The sequence below is a fragment of the Pestalotiopsis fici genome (assembly GCF_000516985.1).
Source record: "Pestalotiopsis fici W106-1 unplaced genomic scaffold PFICI_Scf_8, whole genome shotgun sequence".
NCBI lineage: Eukaryota > Fungi > Ascomycota > Sordariomycetes > Amphisphaeriales > Sporocadaceae > Pestalotiopsis > Pestalotiopsis fici.
Window position 1 is genome coordinate 103,757 of NW_006917098.1, and position 17,523 is coordinate 121,279.

Below are 17,523 nucleotides of genomic sequence, written 5' to 3' on the forward strand. Positions count from 1 at the left end.
GTGAGGTAGGTACATAAGCGTAGTATGCACACATGTACTGGGTATTCACTGCAATGCAACTCTTTTCAGGTACCTGCTAGCGTTGAACGTGTCTTCTTCTTCATTTCGTCTGTCTGAGGTATTTGGCTCCATTTTTTACGTGTACTATTGGTGTACCTTTACTATTTACGATGAAAATGAAACCAGCACATATCCACAGTGACTCCATTGATCCTCTTACAATCTAGACTTAGGTGAAGGCAGGATTTGCATTGGTAAATAGCTGTTCAAAGTAGGCTTCAAACCAGGTGCCTGCCTCGGGAGCCGGTCTGTACACATTCAAGAGTCAGCATGGCAAACGAAACTATTATGGTTTGGCATCAGAAGAAAGGGAACGAGGGCAGACCAGTTTTCGCCCGAACCCGCCAAGTCCCCAATGAAATACAAGATACGTACTGAAGAGCATCTGCAAGACCACAATGGTAGTCGTAGCGTGTCGCGGTGGTGTTGCTCGTTCCATCACACTCGCCGCCAGGCTTTACCCAAACGAACGCATCGAGGAGGTCACTTCCCGTGTTAGCAGTGGGACGAGTACCAAAGCCAGTGCCGATGACGTTGCACCAGTCTCCCCAGGCGAGTTGACCGGTGGGCTGCTTGCCGCTGCGGCCAGTGTCGGTGATAAAGTGAGCATCGAAGCCGGCGGCAGAGAGGAGAGGAGCAATGGCAGCAACATAGTGTGATTCGTCGTAGTTGGCGTTGCCCTGCGTATACGACGGGGCCGAGCTGACGCTCCAGCCATTGTAGTTGGCAACATTGGTAGCAAGACCACGCAGAGCGGCCGGAGACCCGGCATCGCTGTAGACCTGTGCGAAAAGTGTCGCGGCAGGGGACAAATTCGCCGGCCATCCAAGCCACTACAACAAGATGTGTTAGCAATTGCCATTTTGGGTAGATGAATGAGTTTAAAGCAGCTCTTTTGAGCAATTTGTCTCAGTCTGCTCTTATACAGCACCATTTTGGGCAGTCCTTGTTCGAGACAGCCCAGAGAAGGGGAGAAATGACACTGGAAGGTGCTTACTCCTGCGTGGCCAGCATCGAGATACATGGCAACGTTTGGAAGATTCAAGTTTGTTAGGGCATAGTTGATGCATTCCAGGTAGGCACTCTGAGCATTGGAACACTTGGATACGCTCAAGTTTGTGACCAAGTTGGCTAGACTATCGGGTTCTGGATGCTCATAGTCAATTGACGGATTCAAGGCTACCATGATTGCGAAAAACTCACCAATAACGAGTAGAATCCGAACATCCGAGTATTTCTTGACAATGGCAACGATTGTATCGATATAGTTCTTGTAGTTGGCCACCCCATTGTTGGCGATAGAGTATTCACCATTCGAAGCTGCCGCTGCACAGTCGCGGTCGGGAAGATCATAGACGACGAAAATACCGGCGTTGGCTGGACTCGCGCCAGCCTGGTTGGCAGTACGGATATCAGCCAGTGTATCTTCCATCAAGTCGGTTTTAGAAAGGGTATCACTGTGACAAAAGGTTAGTCAGACCAATATAGTTAAGGTGCGTTCGTCAAGATCATCTAGCACTGACAGCCACATGAAGCTGGGCACATCTGCAACGGCCGCAGCTTTGGCGCCAAGAGTTGGTACAGCATATGCTGTGACCTCGGATGCGTAGTAATTATTTGCCCACTGAGCAACCCCTGAAAATGGGTTACCACTCCATGTAGCAGTCCCACTCCCGACTGGAGCTGTCGTTGTCTTTGTAGAAGCCGAGCTTGCACTGGTCGTAGCCTTGGACGTCGTGGTAGAGGTCTTTGTCGATGTGGCAGCGGAAGTGGTTGTCGATCTCGTTGTTCCGGCCGTGGTTGTTCCAGATGATGGCAAGCACTGAGAATAGTATTCATTACTTAGAACACATGTGCCTGATGCACAGCAAGTCGCCCCTGACCATCCTGTTCCACCACATTGACCGCTTGACTGAGTTAGCAACAAGATCGAACAACATTGAACAAGCCAAGATGAGAGCCTACTAAAGTGCAGCACAGGATTGACGCTCTTCAATTGGACCATCAAGAGGAATGGCTAAAGCGAGAGCACTGAGAACAGTGAGAATCCAGATCTTGACAGCCATGCTGCGATATGTTCAATGTCCGTGTTGACAATTTGATAGTCGACTACTGCGTGTGCCCAACAGATGATCTTGTCATGGAAAAATCAGGATCTTTTATAGATTTTGGACCAATGCACTGCAAGTACGGAGAAGAGACCGGAATTGCGGGATCATCTACCTTACGACACAGGAAACATGGTATAATTAGAGCACTTTGAACTTGGGAGGCTCGCTTCAAGACCGTATTCGGGACACGTTCACACAGGTCCATGACTGCAAGTCGACCAAGCGAGAAAGCTTGTCCTCGGAATGCGGACCGAACCTCGAGTGAAAGTGAACGATGGCCGTCACTGCTGAGAGATATCCTGGCCGCCATGTGATGCCAATGGTATCTGGGAGACACGCTATAGATGTTCAGTGTAACGTCCGACAGAACGCAGGGACTAGGCCTGCCAAGCAAATCCAGACACTCACGGCTGCATGACGATCCATGGCTTAGTGCCAAAGAGGGAGTAACTCTTTTGGAGGCTGTAATCTCGGAGGCCATCTTCCATATAAGACAAAATAGGCGATGGCGTGGTGCGGGGCGAATGCAAAAAGTAAATATGACAGAAAACTGCGGAATGGTTGCTTTGTGTTTCCGAGTTTTGGGTGATATCGATAGAACATCACAAGAACGGATAGAGAGGATGACTATCTGAATCCATCTTCGGTAGGTGGTTGGAAAGATGGGAGGCCGAAAGCAAAATGCAAGCCAGCTACAGAGCTATTTAAGGTTAGTAGTAGGTACCTAGTTAAAAAGTCTCCACAATGACTGTCTTCGACTGTCATGTTGCGTTTGACCAACGTTAGCAGTAGAAGTTTGTGATCGCAGCCGGCTACAACTCAAGCATTCATTTTCATATCGACTTGCAATCGCCAATTACTCTGTAGCGGTGGGTGAATTCTGATGGAAGGGTAGAGTAATCGTATTACGAGTAATACATGGTTAAACCCAGTGGTTGAACACATACCTAGGTATATAGCATCGATTCGCACCAGAATAGCAATCAATAGATTTGTAAAATGCCAAGAAGCCAGCTGCTCGCTTTCTCGGTTCCCGGAAGATCATAGATGAAGCGGCTCGTGCCAAGAGGAAATAAATAGATTGCAGCCTGCTGAGGAAATGATCAGCGTCGTGTAAATTGTGCCACCTACATTGTTGTGTATGTACGTACTCACACTAGCCTTAGGTAGTGGATGACAACGACATTTTGGAGACATTCGATACAGCCAGTGATTATTTGTTACCAAGATGAAGATGAGATTGTTAACGAGAGAAGGGAGTATTCCCCAGAAAAGAAGAATGAAATAGGCAATTAAACGGACAAATGAACCACGACACGCAGAATGTAGTTGTCAATAAGTCGCAGAACGCTCCATTAGATATGGCGCGGGATCTCATTACTGATGATTTATAAGTAGAACAAGTTTTACTTGGGAAATCAGGATCAAAAGCGAGGAAAAGGAAGACAGTGGGTCTCAAAAGACGATAACTATATCTGTCTTGATCGCTACCAATCCACCTGCTTAGAAAACATGCAGTAGCCTTCCGTCGAGGATCTGGACATTCATACACACGATCTTAACGTTGATCAACTACTACTAGTAGGTAGGTAAGTACTTGGGCATTTGTAGGACTACGTTGTGTTCTATTCAATGTTGCACATGTCCCCTAAGGATGGTGGGGCAAGGGCCTAACATTCTGGCAGCGCACCCGACCAAGCCCCGGGGCCGACTGGACCATACGAATATGTACCTAATTACTGGACCAGGAGCCGCTGGATTCGAACTGAAGTACACTACAGCGGAGTCGCCAAAAGTTAACTCCGATCGCATGCCACAGAACCCTGCACACTTCACCCCAGGCTCAAGCTACAAGGTCCCCACGCTGGTAGGGGGTAGCCTCTGGGATGCCCCTAATGCAAGGTAGCAATTGTGGGCTACTCACCAGCCGCGACATCTTGGACACTGTTCTACTACCCCCAACATTACCGCCGTTGCAGCTTACAACAACCTCCAACGCACACTCAATCGTCACAAAGAGTACCTTGGACACCAACGGCAGCACTTCACTAGGGAGGGCGCTCGTCCAGTCGACAAGATGTTATCTGGTATTCTGATTTTCAATCAAAAAGGCGAGAACCTCATCTTTCGCGCCTTCAGAAACGATTGCCGACCGCGCCTCGCCGACGTCTTTCGCATCCAAGTCATTTCGAATCCGCAAGTACGGTCACCGATCCTCACGCTGGGCAGTACGACCTTCAGCCATGTCAAGCACGAAAACATCTATCTCGTAGCGATCACCAAGAGCAATGCCAATGCAGCGCTCGTGTTTGAGTTCCTCTACCGACTCGTCCAGCTGGGCAGGGGCTATTTCGGCAAATTCGACGAGGAGGCCGTCAAGAATAACTTCGTGCTTGTTTATGAGCTCCTGGACGAAATCATCGACTTTGGCTACCCTCAGAACACCGAGACCGACACCCTCAAAATGTACATCACAACCGAGGGCGTCATGTCCCAGAGAGCTCCGGAGGATTCGGCCAAGATTACCATGCAGGCCACTGGCGCCCTGTCCTGGCGCAAAGCAGATGTCAAGTACCGAAAGAACGAAGCATTCGTTGACGTTATTGAGGACGTCAATTTGCTCATGTCGGCGACGGGGACTGTCCTCCGCGCTGATGTCACGGGCCAGATCATCATGCGCGCATACCTTTCGGGAACTCCAGAATGCAAGTTTGGACTAAACGACCGCCTTCTACTTGACCACGATGGCCTGCAATCTCTCCCCAGTGGAAATCGGCTCGGAACAAAGGCAACCAAGGCAGCTGCGGGAAGCGTGACGTTGGAAGATTGCCAATTCCATCAATGCGTCAAGCTCGGAAAGTTCGATTCGGACCGTATCATCTCTTTCATCCCCCCAGACGGCGAATTCGAGCTCATGCGTTACCGAGCGACCGAGAACGTCAACCTACCCTTCAAAGTTCACGCCATTGTCAACGAAGTGGGAAAGACCAAGGTCGAATACAGCATTGGTGTAAAAGCAAATTTTGGCAGCAAACTGTTCGCCACTAATGTGGTTGTCAAAATCCCGACGCCTCTAAATACTGCACGCATTACAGAGCGATGTACACAAGGAAAGGCGAAGTATGAGCCAAGTGAGAATGTGATCATTTGGAAGATCGGTCGATTCAGCGGACAGAGCGAGTTTGTGCTTAGTGCCGAGGCAGAGCTCACAAGCATGACGAACCAGAAGGCATGGTCGCGTCCTCCGCTCAGCATGAACTTCAGTCTTTTGATGTTCACGAGTTCGGGACTTTTGGTCAGATATCTAAAGGTTTTTGAAAAGAGCAACTACTCCAGTGTAAAATGGGTCAGGTACATGACGAGGGCAGGGTCCTATGAAATCCGGTAAGTCTCTCCCGACTGTCTGCATTTGACAAGATTACTGACAGATCTCTGCAGGTTCTGAGCGACGCATCCCAAGTGGACTCCTGTTCCGCATATAAACTGCCAACTTTTGCATTGCGGTTCGAAACATAGCCACAAAGCCCGGCTTTTAAGAAAAAGAAACACAGGGCCCATCTCACAAGCATGCGTCCACCAACAGCCTCGCGTCCCTGAGGACCTGATTGCATACAATGTGTCCAAGTCACTACGACCCCAGGCATAATCCTCGGCATTTGCAGCTACATTAGTTTAGAGACTTTCGGCCGTATTTGTCAGCGGCACATGCAGCAAACCCCGCGGTCATATATAAATGAGCCGGAAATGCAAACTACCTAAGTAGGTACGGCTCTGCTGTATTACTCGCAGCACACGAAAATGATTCCACAGCAAACGATTTGGTATGCAGTGTCACCATGAAATTCTGCGGAACTTTTAGCGCAGAATTACATACCTCATCCAAGTTCGGGGTCACCAGGTAGATTTGACGAAGCAGTGTCGTCATTCTTCAATCAACGAGCAGACGCCGAATTCGGTCAAATAGGTACATTGATATATAAACCTGTGATAATCAAAACCAATGCAATACTTTTTTTCTTCCCTGCAATAGCTCAAAATCTCACGTTCCTCTTTTTGTTAGACACGAGATCATGACTTCAGCAACTCCCGTCGCGTCATCTAGTGACATCGCCAAGCATGGTTGGACACCTGTACCCGTGGATGCGGTAGAGATATTCGGCGACAAGCCGTATCGGAATGAACCGCCAGCAGTGTCCGCAGCTCAGATACCCTTTCCTTCTGATGATCCCATTGTTGCGAATGTGCAAGCATACGCCAAAGACCACCTTCCTGAACCTACTTACAACCATTCGATGCGTGTATACTACTTTGGTAATGACTCTTATGTGCTCTACGGGATATGCTTACTCGGTATGCTGATGGACATTAGGTTATTGCATTCTGAAATACCAATTTCCAGATCAGGCTGATGTTTTATCCACGTCAACATGGGCGCTTACCTGTCTACTGCACGATATCGGAACCACACCAGATAATCTGCGCTCCACCCTACTCTCATTTGAGTGGTTTGGCGGCATTCTGGCGTTGGACCTTCTGCGATCTCACGACTCGCCCCAGCCACAGCGTGAAGCCGTGGCCGAGGCCATCATCCGTCACCAAGACGTTGGAACGGTGGGAAAGATCACGTTCCTCGGTCAGTTGATCCAGCTGGCGACCATTTACGATAACATGGGTGATCGTCCGGACTTGGTCAATGTGCGGACCAGAGACGAGGTCGTAGCTCTGTTCCCAAGACTCAAATGGAGTGATTGTTTTGCCAAGACGATCCGCGAAGAGAATGGATTAAAGCCATGGGCACACACTACGCATCTCGGCGAGGAAGACTTTCCTAGTGGCGTCGAGGGCAACAAGCTCATGGCGCCTTATGAGGGCAGGGAATAGGTAGTGTTGTGCGCTTGCGATTTCGTTGTTGGAATGATGGAATCAAGGGTTGCGATACATTATGACGAGCTTGATGCCAATGTCAGCAATTGAACCATGTCTGTCCTCTCTTTGGCCGTGGCTCAACCTTTTCCCTTGTGCTCATCAGAGCGTTCGCTTCTGCCTCAGAACACGACTTGTAGAATGCGTAGTCCAGGCATCAGCTCCCTCTGTTTCATGGCTTAGGGAAGTACAATTGAAAGTTCACTGCGAATATCCGAGCCAATTCTCTTTCTGCCAATTTCTGCTTTCCAAAGTCGTCTCCCTCCCTTCTGAGTACCTGCCTACCCAGTTCCTATCGCCTTTTGTCATAATTTGAATTTCCATCTAGAGCACAAATTCGAGGCAGTAACGACCCGGCTTGATCCTGGAATTACCGACCTACCTACACATAAACCTTGCCCGCGTCACTTAAACTACTATTCACGGTTGCATATTTGAGTTTTCCTCTGATGGCCGACAACAGCGATTCTCACCACTTGCAGGATACGCAGTCGTCCCTAGCCAACTTTGACCGTGATCAAATTTTCGACAGCCTCAAACGCAAGAATGTACCGTTCATCCGAAATGACAACCCAGCATGGCAGACTTATGCACAAACGTATAACCAGCGCCTGTCATGTGAACCTCTCGTGATCATCGTTCCCGAGACAATTCGACACATCTCGGACGCAGTCCTTTCCGCTTCCAACCACGGCGTTCCAGTCCAGGCCAAGAGCGGCGGCCACAGCTACGCAGGCTTCAGCAATGGAGGGTTCGACGGTTCCTTGGTAATTCACATGGGCCATTTTCAAGATGTGTCGGTCGACAAGGAGACTGGCATCGCCAAGGTCGGCGGCGGCACTCGACTAGGTCCTCTCAGTCTGGCTGTTTGGGAGCAGTGCCAGCGCGCCCTTGCCCACGGTACTTGCTCTGCTGTTGGCATTGGTGGTCACTACACTCACGGTGGTTACGGCCACTTCTCGAGAGCTTGGGGCTTGGCCATGGATCAAATCGTCGCTCTAGATGTAGTGCTTGCCGATGGAAGGTGTGTTCATGTTGATTCGACTCACTATGACGACATTTTTAACGTAAGTAAACGGTCTGTTTTTGTCCTATGTCCTGATGGCTTTGAAACTCGACCCAGCAGATCTCTCTTTTTTCTTAACATCCAATAATTTGTGCTTATTACTCCATCAGGCAATGAGAGGAGCTGCGGATATGATCGGTATTGCTATCAACTTTTACCTTCAAACTCAGCCGGCTCCAGCCAAGGTCGTCAGATGGGAGCTTGATCTGGCCTCGATTGCGCCTGTCGTCGACATTGATAGAGCTACAGACGCCTTTATGCATCTCCAAGAGGTGGCCCATGATTCCACGGTTTTCAACGCCAATATATCGTTCGGTGTCGTCCTTGGGCCAGCGCGGTGGTTCCATGTTGCTGGTATTTACATTGGCTCTGAGCAGATGTTTCGGGATGCCCTAGTTCCCCACCTGCTGAGCGGTATTTGCAAGTCCATGCAAGTCAAGTCCACAGAGCTGGGCTGGATTGACGCTCTCAAAGCTCTGGCGGGAGATGATCTAACGGTCACTGAAACGTACAGCGAGCGAAGCAACTTTTACGCCAAGAGTGTCACCATTCCCGAACCGGGCGCTCCGCGGGATAGTATTCGGACTTACATGGAATTCATTGCCACAGTGGGACAAGAGCAACAGAACTTTGGGTGGTATGCCATCCTAGATCTCTACGGAGGAGCAGGAAGTACAATCAATATGAACCACTCTTCTGCAGCCTACCGCGATCGTGGTTCTATGTGGGTGGCACAACACCAAGCATACGTGGGAGGTGATGTACAGTTTCCTGAAGACGGGTAAAAGAAATGTCTTTATTTCAGTATTGTTAAGACCAATGCTAACTTCACTGACAGTATTGCATTCCTCAATTCCCTAAATCAGGCCATGAGTGGCATGCTGGACACATTCGGCGCATATCTTCCATACGTCGACTCAGAGTACGATAGAACTACAGCAAAACACATGTACTACGGCCAGGATTTATACGCTCGTATCCAGAAAGTCAAGCGTCGTTTCGATCCTACGAATGTCTTTGCCAATCCTCACTCCATCAGACTCGATGAGTAAGAAGGAGGGAGATCCTGCACTGCGCTTCTAAATAACGGAGTCTCTGCGTGATCTAGCATCCGTAATGATGGTGAAATTACGGAGAGAACAATCAATTGAGCGATATCAATCCAAATCATTCGATGAACTTTTCGCATCTTTCTTTGTCTCTGTGATATTAAATGTTTAAGTTGCAATGCAAACAATGTGTTGCTAGTGGATCGAGAATGTAGATGCCGATGGATTTAAACCTCTCAGAGCACCGCGCCTCGCCTTGGCAACCTTTGGTCTCTACAGACAATGTTTTGACAAAAGTTCATGCGTTTTTGAAAAGTGTCATTAGTTCCTTCGTCTCAAGAGTCATCGTAGCTGCGAGCTTTGCATTCCCCATCGAGATTCTCCATCGAAGAAAGTAACCCTGGCTGTAGGTTAAAAAATCTCTTCTCACAAGTTTGCCTACGAATATGTTATTGCTAATAATAAAATTAATTCCAAATCTAATTACCAAATCTTATTAGTCAGAGTGTGTGTATATTTGTATGGAGATAACAAGCAGCTTTTCATAGATAGAAATCTCAGAGTGTTCTGGGTATTGATAGAAGTTCTCATTTAGCAACAATACAATCCATGTTTTGCGAATTTGGTACAGTTGAGCTCAACTTGGAGGGGCTTTCCGACAAACACCATTGACCTGATGCCCCCCAACCCTCTATTCGGATACGAATTGGCATCCCGGGTATCCAAGCTATACACAGTAATGATCGTTGCCAAGTACCTACTATGGTCTTACGTTATCATCACCTTGGTACACTTGGGACCCCGCACTTCGGCTGTAATTACACCGTAGTACCAGAGCACAATATTGACAGAACCAATCAAGAAGCCTAGAAAAGAATGTTGAACAGCTTCGGCAGATTCATGGCATTGGCTTCGAATCAGAGCAACAAGAACACCAGGAAAGCAACGGATCCGTATCAAAACCAGCAAATTATTTCGCATGTATATTGTTGATCCACAGAAAGTCGCATTCGATGAAATTGAAGCGTGTTTGCAATGTGATTTCTTGATTTTCCTATCTGGAACGCATTTCGAATACAGTATCCGTGCAAAGAGATGTTGTTTGAGTTTGCGTGGGTTTCTATTGTAAGAATGACCCGCCAGTCTTTTTCACCATATTTGTATAATACGCCTGGAAGTGGAGCCAGCCCCTGGACCTCGCACCCAAAATCTTTGCAGACTTGACTGCAATCTCCTCATTGATCCTCTTGGGGCCGCCATTGAAAGGTGATGCTGCGTCTATCAGCAACTGAGCTTGGCAGCACTTGTCGAAGGAGCAAAACCAGTAGCAAGCTTCATCAATGGTGGTCCCAATAGATAGTAGTCCATGATTTTGGAGAATGACCATATTCGTATCGTCATTGATCACGCCAGCAATCGCCTGTCCCTCCTCTGTAGATAGCACGGGACCTCCATATTCGTGTAAGATGCTGTGTCGGCCGTAGAACTTGAGAGAGTCCTGCGTCAAAGGCGGAAGAGGTTTTCCGAAGGTACTGTAGGCCTTACCGGCGGTGGAGTGAGCGTGACACACGGCGTTTATCCATGGGTGTGCTTTGTGAATCTCGGAGTGAATGGCAAACCCAGCAGCGTTTACTGAGTGGATTCCGTGGACGACCTCTGCCTCTTCCGTGACGCAGACCAAGTCGGAGACAGTGATGTCTGCAAAATGCATGGTGTACCTGCGACACGAAAATATCAGTCTGAGCCATCCGGAAGTACCTGCGAGGGAACTCACGGGTTGATCCAAAATGTGTTTGGGTTGACCGGATCTCTCAGTGACATATGTCCGCTCAGTCCCTCGTCGAAACCATTGGCAGCAAACACTCGGAATGCGGCTACAAGATGTTCCTTGTGGTATTTCTGTTCTTCCTCCTTGGACTTGAAATCCGGCAGGGTGGGGACCGTGCTTTTGCCATTAGCAGCGCCCACGGCAAGGTTGACCGTGTCGGCCCCCTTCATCTTGAGGATATCCATTCCTCTGCCAGGCTCGCCGGGGATACTAGTAGCGTTTGAGATTGCAGAGGGGGCCATATTGAAAATCTCCAAGGCGGTCAATGTGAATTGAATTTGAGTTTGACAAGACAAGTCTGAGGTCTTAAAGCTAGGGTGAATCCACTGGAGTGGATTGAGTATATATCCGAATTCCTAGCAACCCTTCTTCTCCAGTATCATCCTGCCTGATATCCGGTCTGCGGCGTCTGGTGTAGGGTGTGCAAATGCACCGGAAATTGGCATCCTGACATAGGATGGGTGATTGTATGGGCCTATCTCGTGTGGGATATACAATCGGCCCCGCGTCAAGGTTATCCGACTGCGGGCAGGTGAAGGATGCCTCTATAGTCGCGGGCGGAAATGAACCGACGCAATATCCGACACGCCCGAGCCCTATAGCCGTCACTAGGTAGTAATGTTCGTATTGAGACCTTCGCGTGGGAGAGACAAGCTAGACTCCTTCGGGTCAACTTTCGGTAGCTCGCTCAGCTTGAGGCGATTATATAGTGTCTACTTCCCCCGGGCTCAGCTAGTCTCTTGTGTGGTTAGAAGATTGATCTTGAGCGGGCCTTACACCTTGGATGCCAATAGAGCCTCGATCCATTGGTGAAGTAACTAGACCATATCTTGTAGGCTGGCTTCAAGATTCATGAAAGGTCGTTCCTCATATATGATTGTCATTTATTGGGGTAATGTGAAGACTTTATAGATGTATTTCCCCCTTTTCGCCAAAACTTTCCTTATTGGGCGTGTGCAGTAGACCAGTCCCGGCCCTCGAGTCCATCCACGCCGACAGCAGCAGTATGACGGAGAGAATAAAGATGAGGAAACTTGATAACTGCCATGGATCAGGATGCAGTTCCTCGCGAGTCAACCAGATTCCCTGTCCGAATGGATGCGACTTGTCGAGACCAGCAGTGCCGTAGAAAGGATGACTGGGCTCAAGCCCGTTTCCCTGGCGGATCAGCCTTTCACAATGCCTGTCTACGTAATGGTTGAACGCGAAGAATACTGTGCTGCCGAGTGCAAGTAACGAGTTTGCCAGCAGGGAAGCTATGAGCTCGCGCCGAGGCCAGACTCTTGTCTACCAGAAGTTGTCAGTCTTGAACCCCGTGACGCATCACTCCAAGCTGGATGACATACCTCGGAAATTTTCTTCCGCCTCATATACATAACAACCACCATAAATACTGATAATACCAAACTGAATCCCGTCGTCCAAAGGAGTATCTGCCCTGCTATCGCAAGTTTCCGATATTGCTGTAACACTTGGAATCCTGGCTCCAGGCCGGTAATTTGAGAGTTGATCCCCATGGCTGTAATGATATGCCGCCCAATTTATCTTTTTGTTTATTTCCAGTCGATTGTCGATGAAGAGATTAAACGTTTGATTTGTTCTAAGAACGAGATCAACCTCCACGGCTCTGGGAAGAAGAAGAAAAAGATTAATGATTGATAAACATTGGTTGGTCGTGTTTGGGTGATTAAGATTCGCTCAACGTCACGGCAATTGAGGAATGTAAGACGCAGCTAATGTAGTCAGACGGATGCTTCGGAGCGTTTGCAACGGGCTACCAACAAACTTATAAGTCAGCAGCACATCATTCTCGCTGCACAAGCGCGTCCTCGTACCAGATCATTGTACAACAGAGGATGCCTGGCCGCTCCACGCCAGCCTCGAGTCCTACCGGTCTTCTTGGAGGAATCTTCCTTCCTGCATACCCAGATGTCATCCATTCTGCCATTTTGGTGTCCGCCAAGACGTCGAAGCCCCAGCGGTGCCTGTTTTGGTGGACTCGGAAGACCCCGGACAGCTGACGGGTTGCTAAATTTGTGGATTTGGCGGGAAAAGGATGTGATGCAACCCCTACCAAGCTATGCCTAGCTGCGTTACTCTAAGGCTTAAAAGCTCTGCCATTTCCGGGGTACGAGGTATGATGGGGTCGCTCTCCTCTAAGCTGCGCCCGCGCGCCCACCAGAAGGAATTGGCCGTGGTTTTTTTTTTTCCCTCCTTCTTTTTAATACGATGTGAGGGGTATGGACGATGGACCAGAGTAACAACTATGTAATGTAGAAGAAAATTCTTACAAGAGAACTTTGTTTGTTCAACATTTAGGAAGTCATAAGCCGACGTGACATAAGCTTGATACGACTCCAACACATCTCTCCACGTGGCTGCCCTCAATGCCAATGTTACCATGGGCCCCGCGAGCTGATTACTATAGAGGTGGCTACCTACGCTTGCTCACGTCTTCTCTTGAAACCCAGGACCGTTTCCGAGATGCAAGTCAGCCATATTCTGAGAGCAAAAGTATTTGTAGATTTCTCCTGTCTGTGTATGTAGCTTGGGATTTCCCCGGTCCATTTGACATGCCCTGAAGAACCCGAGAACGCTCAACGGGTCGCGATTTGGACATCTATTTCTGGCGCCCTGGTGCGTGCTGCGCCGCGTTCATACGATTACACCGAGTGTCATGCAAATCTTATTCCCCGGCACCCTTCCACAAGCTGATCATATGATGGTGAATCATTTTGTGCTCGCTGTTCGCCCTTGCGTGATAGACACCACAATTACTTCGTGTAGAACACGGCAATTGAAATGAGCGTAGAGTCCGTTTATCGAGCTGTGGCGCCCCCGCGGTTAACACGATGGCGAGTTGATTAGTGTGTTGGCAACATCCAGTGAGTATTCCAGAGTACGTACCTAGTAGTGGATACATTAGTAAAGGAAGTGCTGAGTCCTGACCATCGAATGGCAGGGGTACTCAATTGTCGGCACTCGTTTCCTTTCAAATCACGTCCGTCAACTTGCATCCCAACTTGATTCGAAATTTCTGATCTGACTGCAGCATCAGGATGTCCAAGTTAACAAAAGGACATACACAGTCCCAGGTTTACTACGCTGTTTGTTGCATTGGACCATTACAGGCCATTACAGGCCATTACAGGCCATTACAGGCCATGACATCGTGGATCCACCGAGCTGCATCGGTATGCTGATTTTGCCTGGACCAGGAAGTACCTATCTGGGTAATGAATGCACTTGGCCAAGCCTTGAATGAGTTATGGTCTTTCTACGAGTTAATTCCGCTCTTACTGCTCCTTGGCTACACTGCGGGCTTACCTCAGGCAAGAAATACCCGGTTGGTATACCCAGGATTTACCACCAGGCTTACTTGGCTGCGCCCCCTGGGAACTGTGGCATTGCGGCTTGTGCGGTACAACACATGGACCATGTCCTTGCTTTTGGTCATTACCAACAATACCACCGACAGGAAGATAGAGTTACGGTCTGCCATCGGTCACCGTGAGCCCAATACAATTCCAGTCAATCGTACACAGGTAGGTGTTCGGCGCGCAATGGGGGGCATCAGGATAGCGACGTACACAATAACCCCGTCGACATGCATTTACCTGAAACAGTATCTTTATGCCCTCAGGATATCTAGGTAGATTTTCCATTGCAATATTTACAGTCAAGGTATTTACGGTCAATTTGCAAATATATACATTGAATGTTGTCCGACCCAGGGCCTAGCACTAACTGAATGAATTGTTTAGCCTTATTCATCAACTTGGGCCGTTCAACAGGTGAACACATCAGGGCCGGGGACAGTGTAGGTCTGAGCCTGGTACGCGTCGTAGGTGATGCCGGGGTCGGAGCTGGCGTATGCGCCCGGGAAAGAAACCAGATTACTCGGCTTGGTGGAGCCAGAACTGGTCACCTTAAGCTGGTGGCAGCCTGGGTAGAATTGCGCGCCTGGATAGCTGTATGCTGAGTGGAGGGCGATGATCTCGTGGCGCACCAGGTAATAGCCTGCAGCAAGACATGAAGGGATTGTGTACGAGTATCCGGCATTGCCATTGCTCATCAGCGGCGTGTCGCCCCACGTATTACTCGTGCCGTCCCGGCCGTCCTCGGCAATCTTGAACCAAACGGCGTCGTCGCCGGGCATGTAGTCTTGGCAGCCTGGTCCGGTTGTCATAGTCAGCATGAATTTTTGACAGATGGAGATGAGAAAAGCCAGAAAGGGGTTCTAACCTGAGCTAGGGCAAGCAGCCATGTAGGTGATAGTAGGTCCGACGTGCGACTCGGGCCACAGCGTCCAATGAAGGGTGACTGTGGAGCCAGCCGCAGCGTCTGCATGAAGAACTGCGGGTGACGAGCCGACGATGCCTCCGTCGGTGTAACCGCCGCACTGGAGATCGTCATATGTTAAGTCAGTGACCGGACCGTTACCCTGGACCGGCCTGGAGATTCTGTCGGGCTGTTACGCTTTGTCAATTCTATACTTTCAGTAGGCTGATGACAGGGTCGTTTACAGTTGGAGATGTATAAGGGTCCGTGTACGGCTGATAGAACTGGTAGTAATTGCCGTTGATCGTCGCGTTGTCAACATATCCATGAGCGGCGACGAGAGCTGCGCTCCCAAGCCCGAGGAGAGTTGTGGTCAAGGCGTGCATGGCGAATAGAATAATTTACGAGTATTGAACTCGAGCTAGTGATACTACAGCTTGCTGATATGATCAACGGAGAACTCGACTGAAATCCCATATCCAGGCTACACAACTAGTTTTATAGTCACCAAAGGGTTGAAAACCCCTGGCTGCTTTGCCCCTGACTCTTGTTCTTTTCATGACAGGCAAGCGCGTGCAAACACAGGTCAGCTGCATGCGTTCTAGATTAATTGTCGTGGCAGCCACCCATGATCCCGGTATCTTTACGTTGACCTCCTCCGACATCATTCGTTTTTCTAGACAGTTTGAATGTCAGTGGTTGGTTTGACAAAGACAAACGGCAGTTGACCCAATATGTTCAACGGATTTGTTCTTTTTGGGCGATCATCCGGAACATTCATAGAAACGACCGCCTTCATTCATTGGATGCATTTTGCAAGTAAACTAGGCTTTGCTCGTCCTGAACGGGACTTGTGGTCCCGTGTCGATGGTGGTTGGTGGATTTTTCTCATATGGTCGAAACGTGAGACGACGGCTCCACACTCTTGGCAAGAGCCGCAAGTTTAGGACATATCTATCAACATCAGACGACTAGCCAGAATTGCTCCAGTATTCTTACAGCGGTGATTCAATAATACGCTTTCAATGAGTTCTTCTTCTTCGCTGCAAGGACTAGGGCCGACGATGGCATGAACAATAAAGACACTTGCCAATGAAGGTCTTGGCCCTGACCAATGCATACAAGTCAGACTCATTCAATAAGAACAACCTGGGTGTGGCATCACAACTTATCTTATTTTCTTATGTCTTGAGCCATATTAGTCATCATTGACCACAATTGATCTTCTTCGAGTAACGCCAGCGTATGAATGAAAAGAGGCCCCCACAATGGAAAGCGGGTAGTATCCCGCCGAACCTGCTCCGTATACTGGGGAACGGACGGCGATGGCGGAGTGCTCCACCGTGCTCCGTTCCACCGGAGCCGAGCTATCTGGAACTCCGCAGGCCGAAGTAGCTTCAGTCGTATGCATTCACGCAAAGTCATCTTTGGTTCTACTCGGCCAAGCAGAAGTCCACTGAGCAGATAGCGGATTATGCCATCCTTACCCGTAACTTGAAAACTAGCAGACAGACAACACATGACCAATTCTCATCAACACAGGAGATTACGAATGAGTTGGTGAGTGCGCCTCAAGCTACAAATATAGGTCTCTTGTCATTTGACGATCAATTCATCAATGGAGTGGTCCAGAAGATTGCAGAGTCTTTCCCGTGGATAGCTCTCGGCTGTCGGAATTGAACCGGCTGTTCTCTCAAATTAGCCACTTGTATGTTCTGTAAGTATGGCTTGCGTGGTGCGTAATAGAAGTCGTAACCTTGATCGATGTCATGATGCCATCGTCTTGGCAGCATTAGCCCAAGTAGAGTGAATTGGAGGTTTCTTCAACTTTGGATATCAGGGATAAGTGAAAGAGACATTGTAGAAAGGACTTGGCGAGTATCTACCTATTAGCCTTTAGGTACTTCGGCTGCTTGGCACTCGCGATTAGACCTGCTCTCGAACAACAACGACGACGTCATCAGTATCACCGTTTGAACAGAAATCTTAGATTGCACCTATGTATATATGTAGCACTGGACTAGGTAAGCAGATGTATGTTGAACTAGAATGTCATCGACGGTCTGCATTACCAGTATGTAGTCCTTCCGGACATATGGTACTCAGTCTCGAAGCCCCTCTCACTTTCCATCTTCTGTAAGGACCACGTATATCCAACATCTCATGACCTTGGAAGACGACGAATTGTATTCTGCGTTTTGTAGC

General features: G+C 48.8%; 6 protein-coding genes across 6 annotated transcripts; 3 read left to right on the plus strand and 3 right to left on the minus strand.

Moving 5' to 3' along the window:
* Nucleotides 1-229: 229 nt before the first annotated feature.
* Nucleotides 230-2,126, minus strand: PFICI_10731 (Exoglucanase 2; the record flags this gene model as incomplete). Its single annotated transcript, XM_007839312.1, has 6 exons — nucleotides 230-308; nucleotides 436-893; nucleotides 1,058-1,206; nucleotides 1,264-1,517; nucleotides 1,584-1,967; nucleotides 2,026-2,126. 6 exons carry the CDS (start codon nucleotides 2,124-2,126, stop codon nucleotides 230-232), a joined length of 1,425 nt encoding a protein of 474 aa, XP_007837503.1.
* Nucleotides 2,127-4,248: 2,122 nt separating this feature from the next.
* On the plus strand, nucleotides 4,249-5,559 carry PFICI_10732 (AP-2 complex subunit mu; the record flags this gene model as incomplete). The annotated part of the gene is made up of 1 exon (XM_007839313.1): nucleotides 4,249-5,559. The coding sequence occupies one exon, from the start codon at nucleotides 4,249-4,251 to the stop codon at nucleotides 5,557-5,559; it is 1,311 nt and encodes a 436-aa protein (XP_007837504.1).
* A 682-nt stretch (nucleotides 5,560-6,241) lies between these two features.
* On the plus strand, nucleotides 6,242-7,052 carry PFICI_10733 (uncharacterized protein; the record flags this gene model as incomplete). The annotated part of the gene is made up of 2 exons (XM_007839314.1): nucleotides 6,242-6,482; nucleotides 6,541-7,052. 2 exons carry the CDS (start codon nucleotides 6,242-6,244, stop codon nucleotides 7,050-7,052), a joined length of 753 nt encoding a protein of 250 aa, XP_007837505.1.
* A 491-nt stretch (nucleotides 7,053-7,543) lies between these two features.
* On the plus strand, nucleotides 7,544-9,212 carry PFICI_10734 (uncharacterized protein; the record flags this gene model as incomplete). Its single annotated transcript, XM_007839315.1, has 3 exons — nucleotides 7,544-8,161; nucleotides 8,271-8,941; nucleotides 8,999-9,212. 3 exons carry the CDS (start codon nucleotides 7,544-7,546, stop codon nucleotides 9,210-9,212), a joined length of 1,503 nt encoding a protein of 500 aa, XP_007837506.1.
* A 1,117-nt stretch (nucleotides 9,213-10,329) lies between these two features.
* Nucleotides 10,330-11,279, minus strand: PFICI_10735 (uncharacterized protein; the record flags this gene model as incomplete). The annotated part of the gene is made up of 2 exons (XM_007839316.1): nucleotides 10,330-10,927; nucleotides 10,984-11,279. 2 exons carry the CDS (start codon nucleotides 11,277-11,279, stop codon nucleotides 10,330-10,332), a joined length of 894 nt encoding a protein of 297 aa, XP_007837507.1.
* A 3,545-nt stretch (nucleotides 11,280-14,824) lies between these two features.
* On the minus strand, nucleotides 14,825-15,704 carry PFICI_10736 (uncharacterized protein; the record flags this gene model as incomplete). Its single annotated transcript, XM_007839317.1, has 3 exons — nucleotides 14,825-15,210; nucleotides 15,283-15,508; nucleotides 15,564-15,704. The coding sequence occupies 3 exons, from the start codon at nucleotides 15,702-15,704 to the stop codon at nucleotides 14,825-14,827; spliced, it is 753 nt and encodes a 250-aa protein (XP_007837508.1).
* Between the last annotated feature and the right edge of the window lie 1,819 nt (nucleotides 15,705-17,523).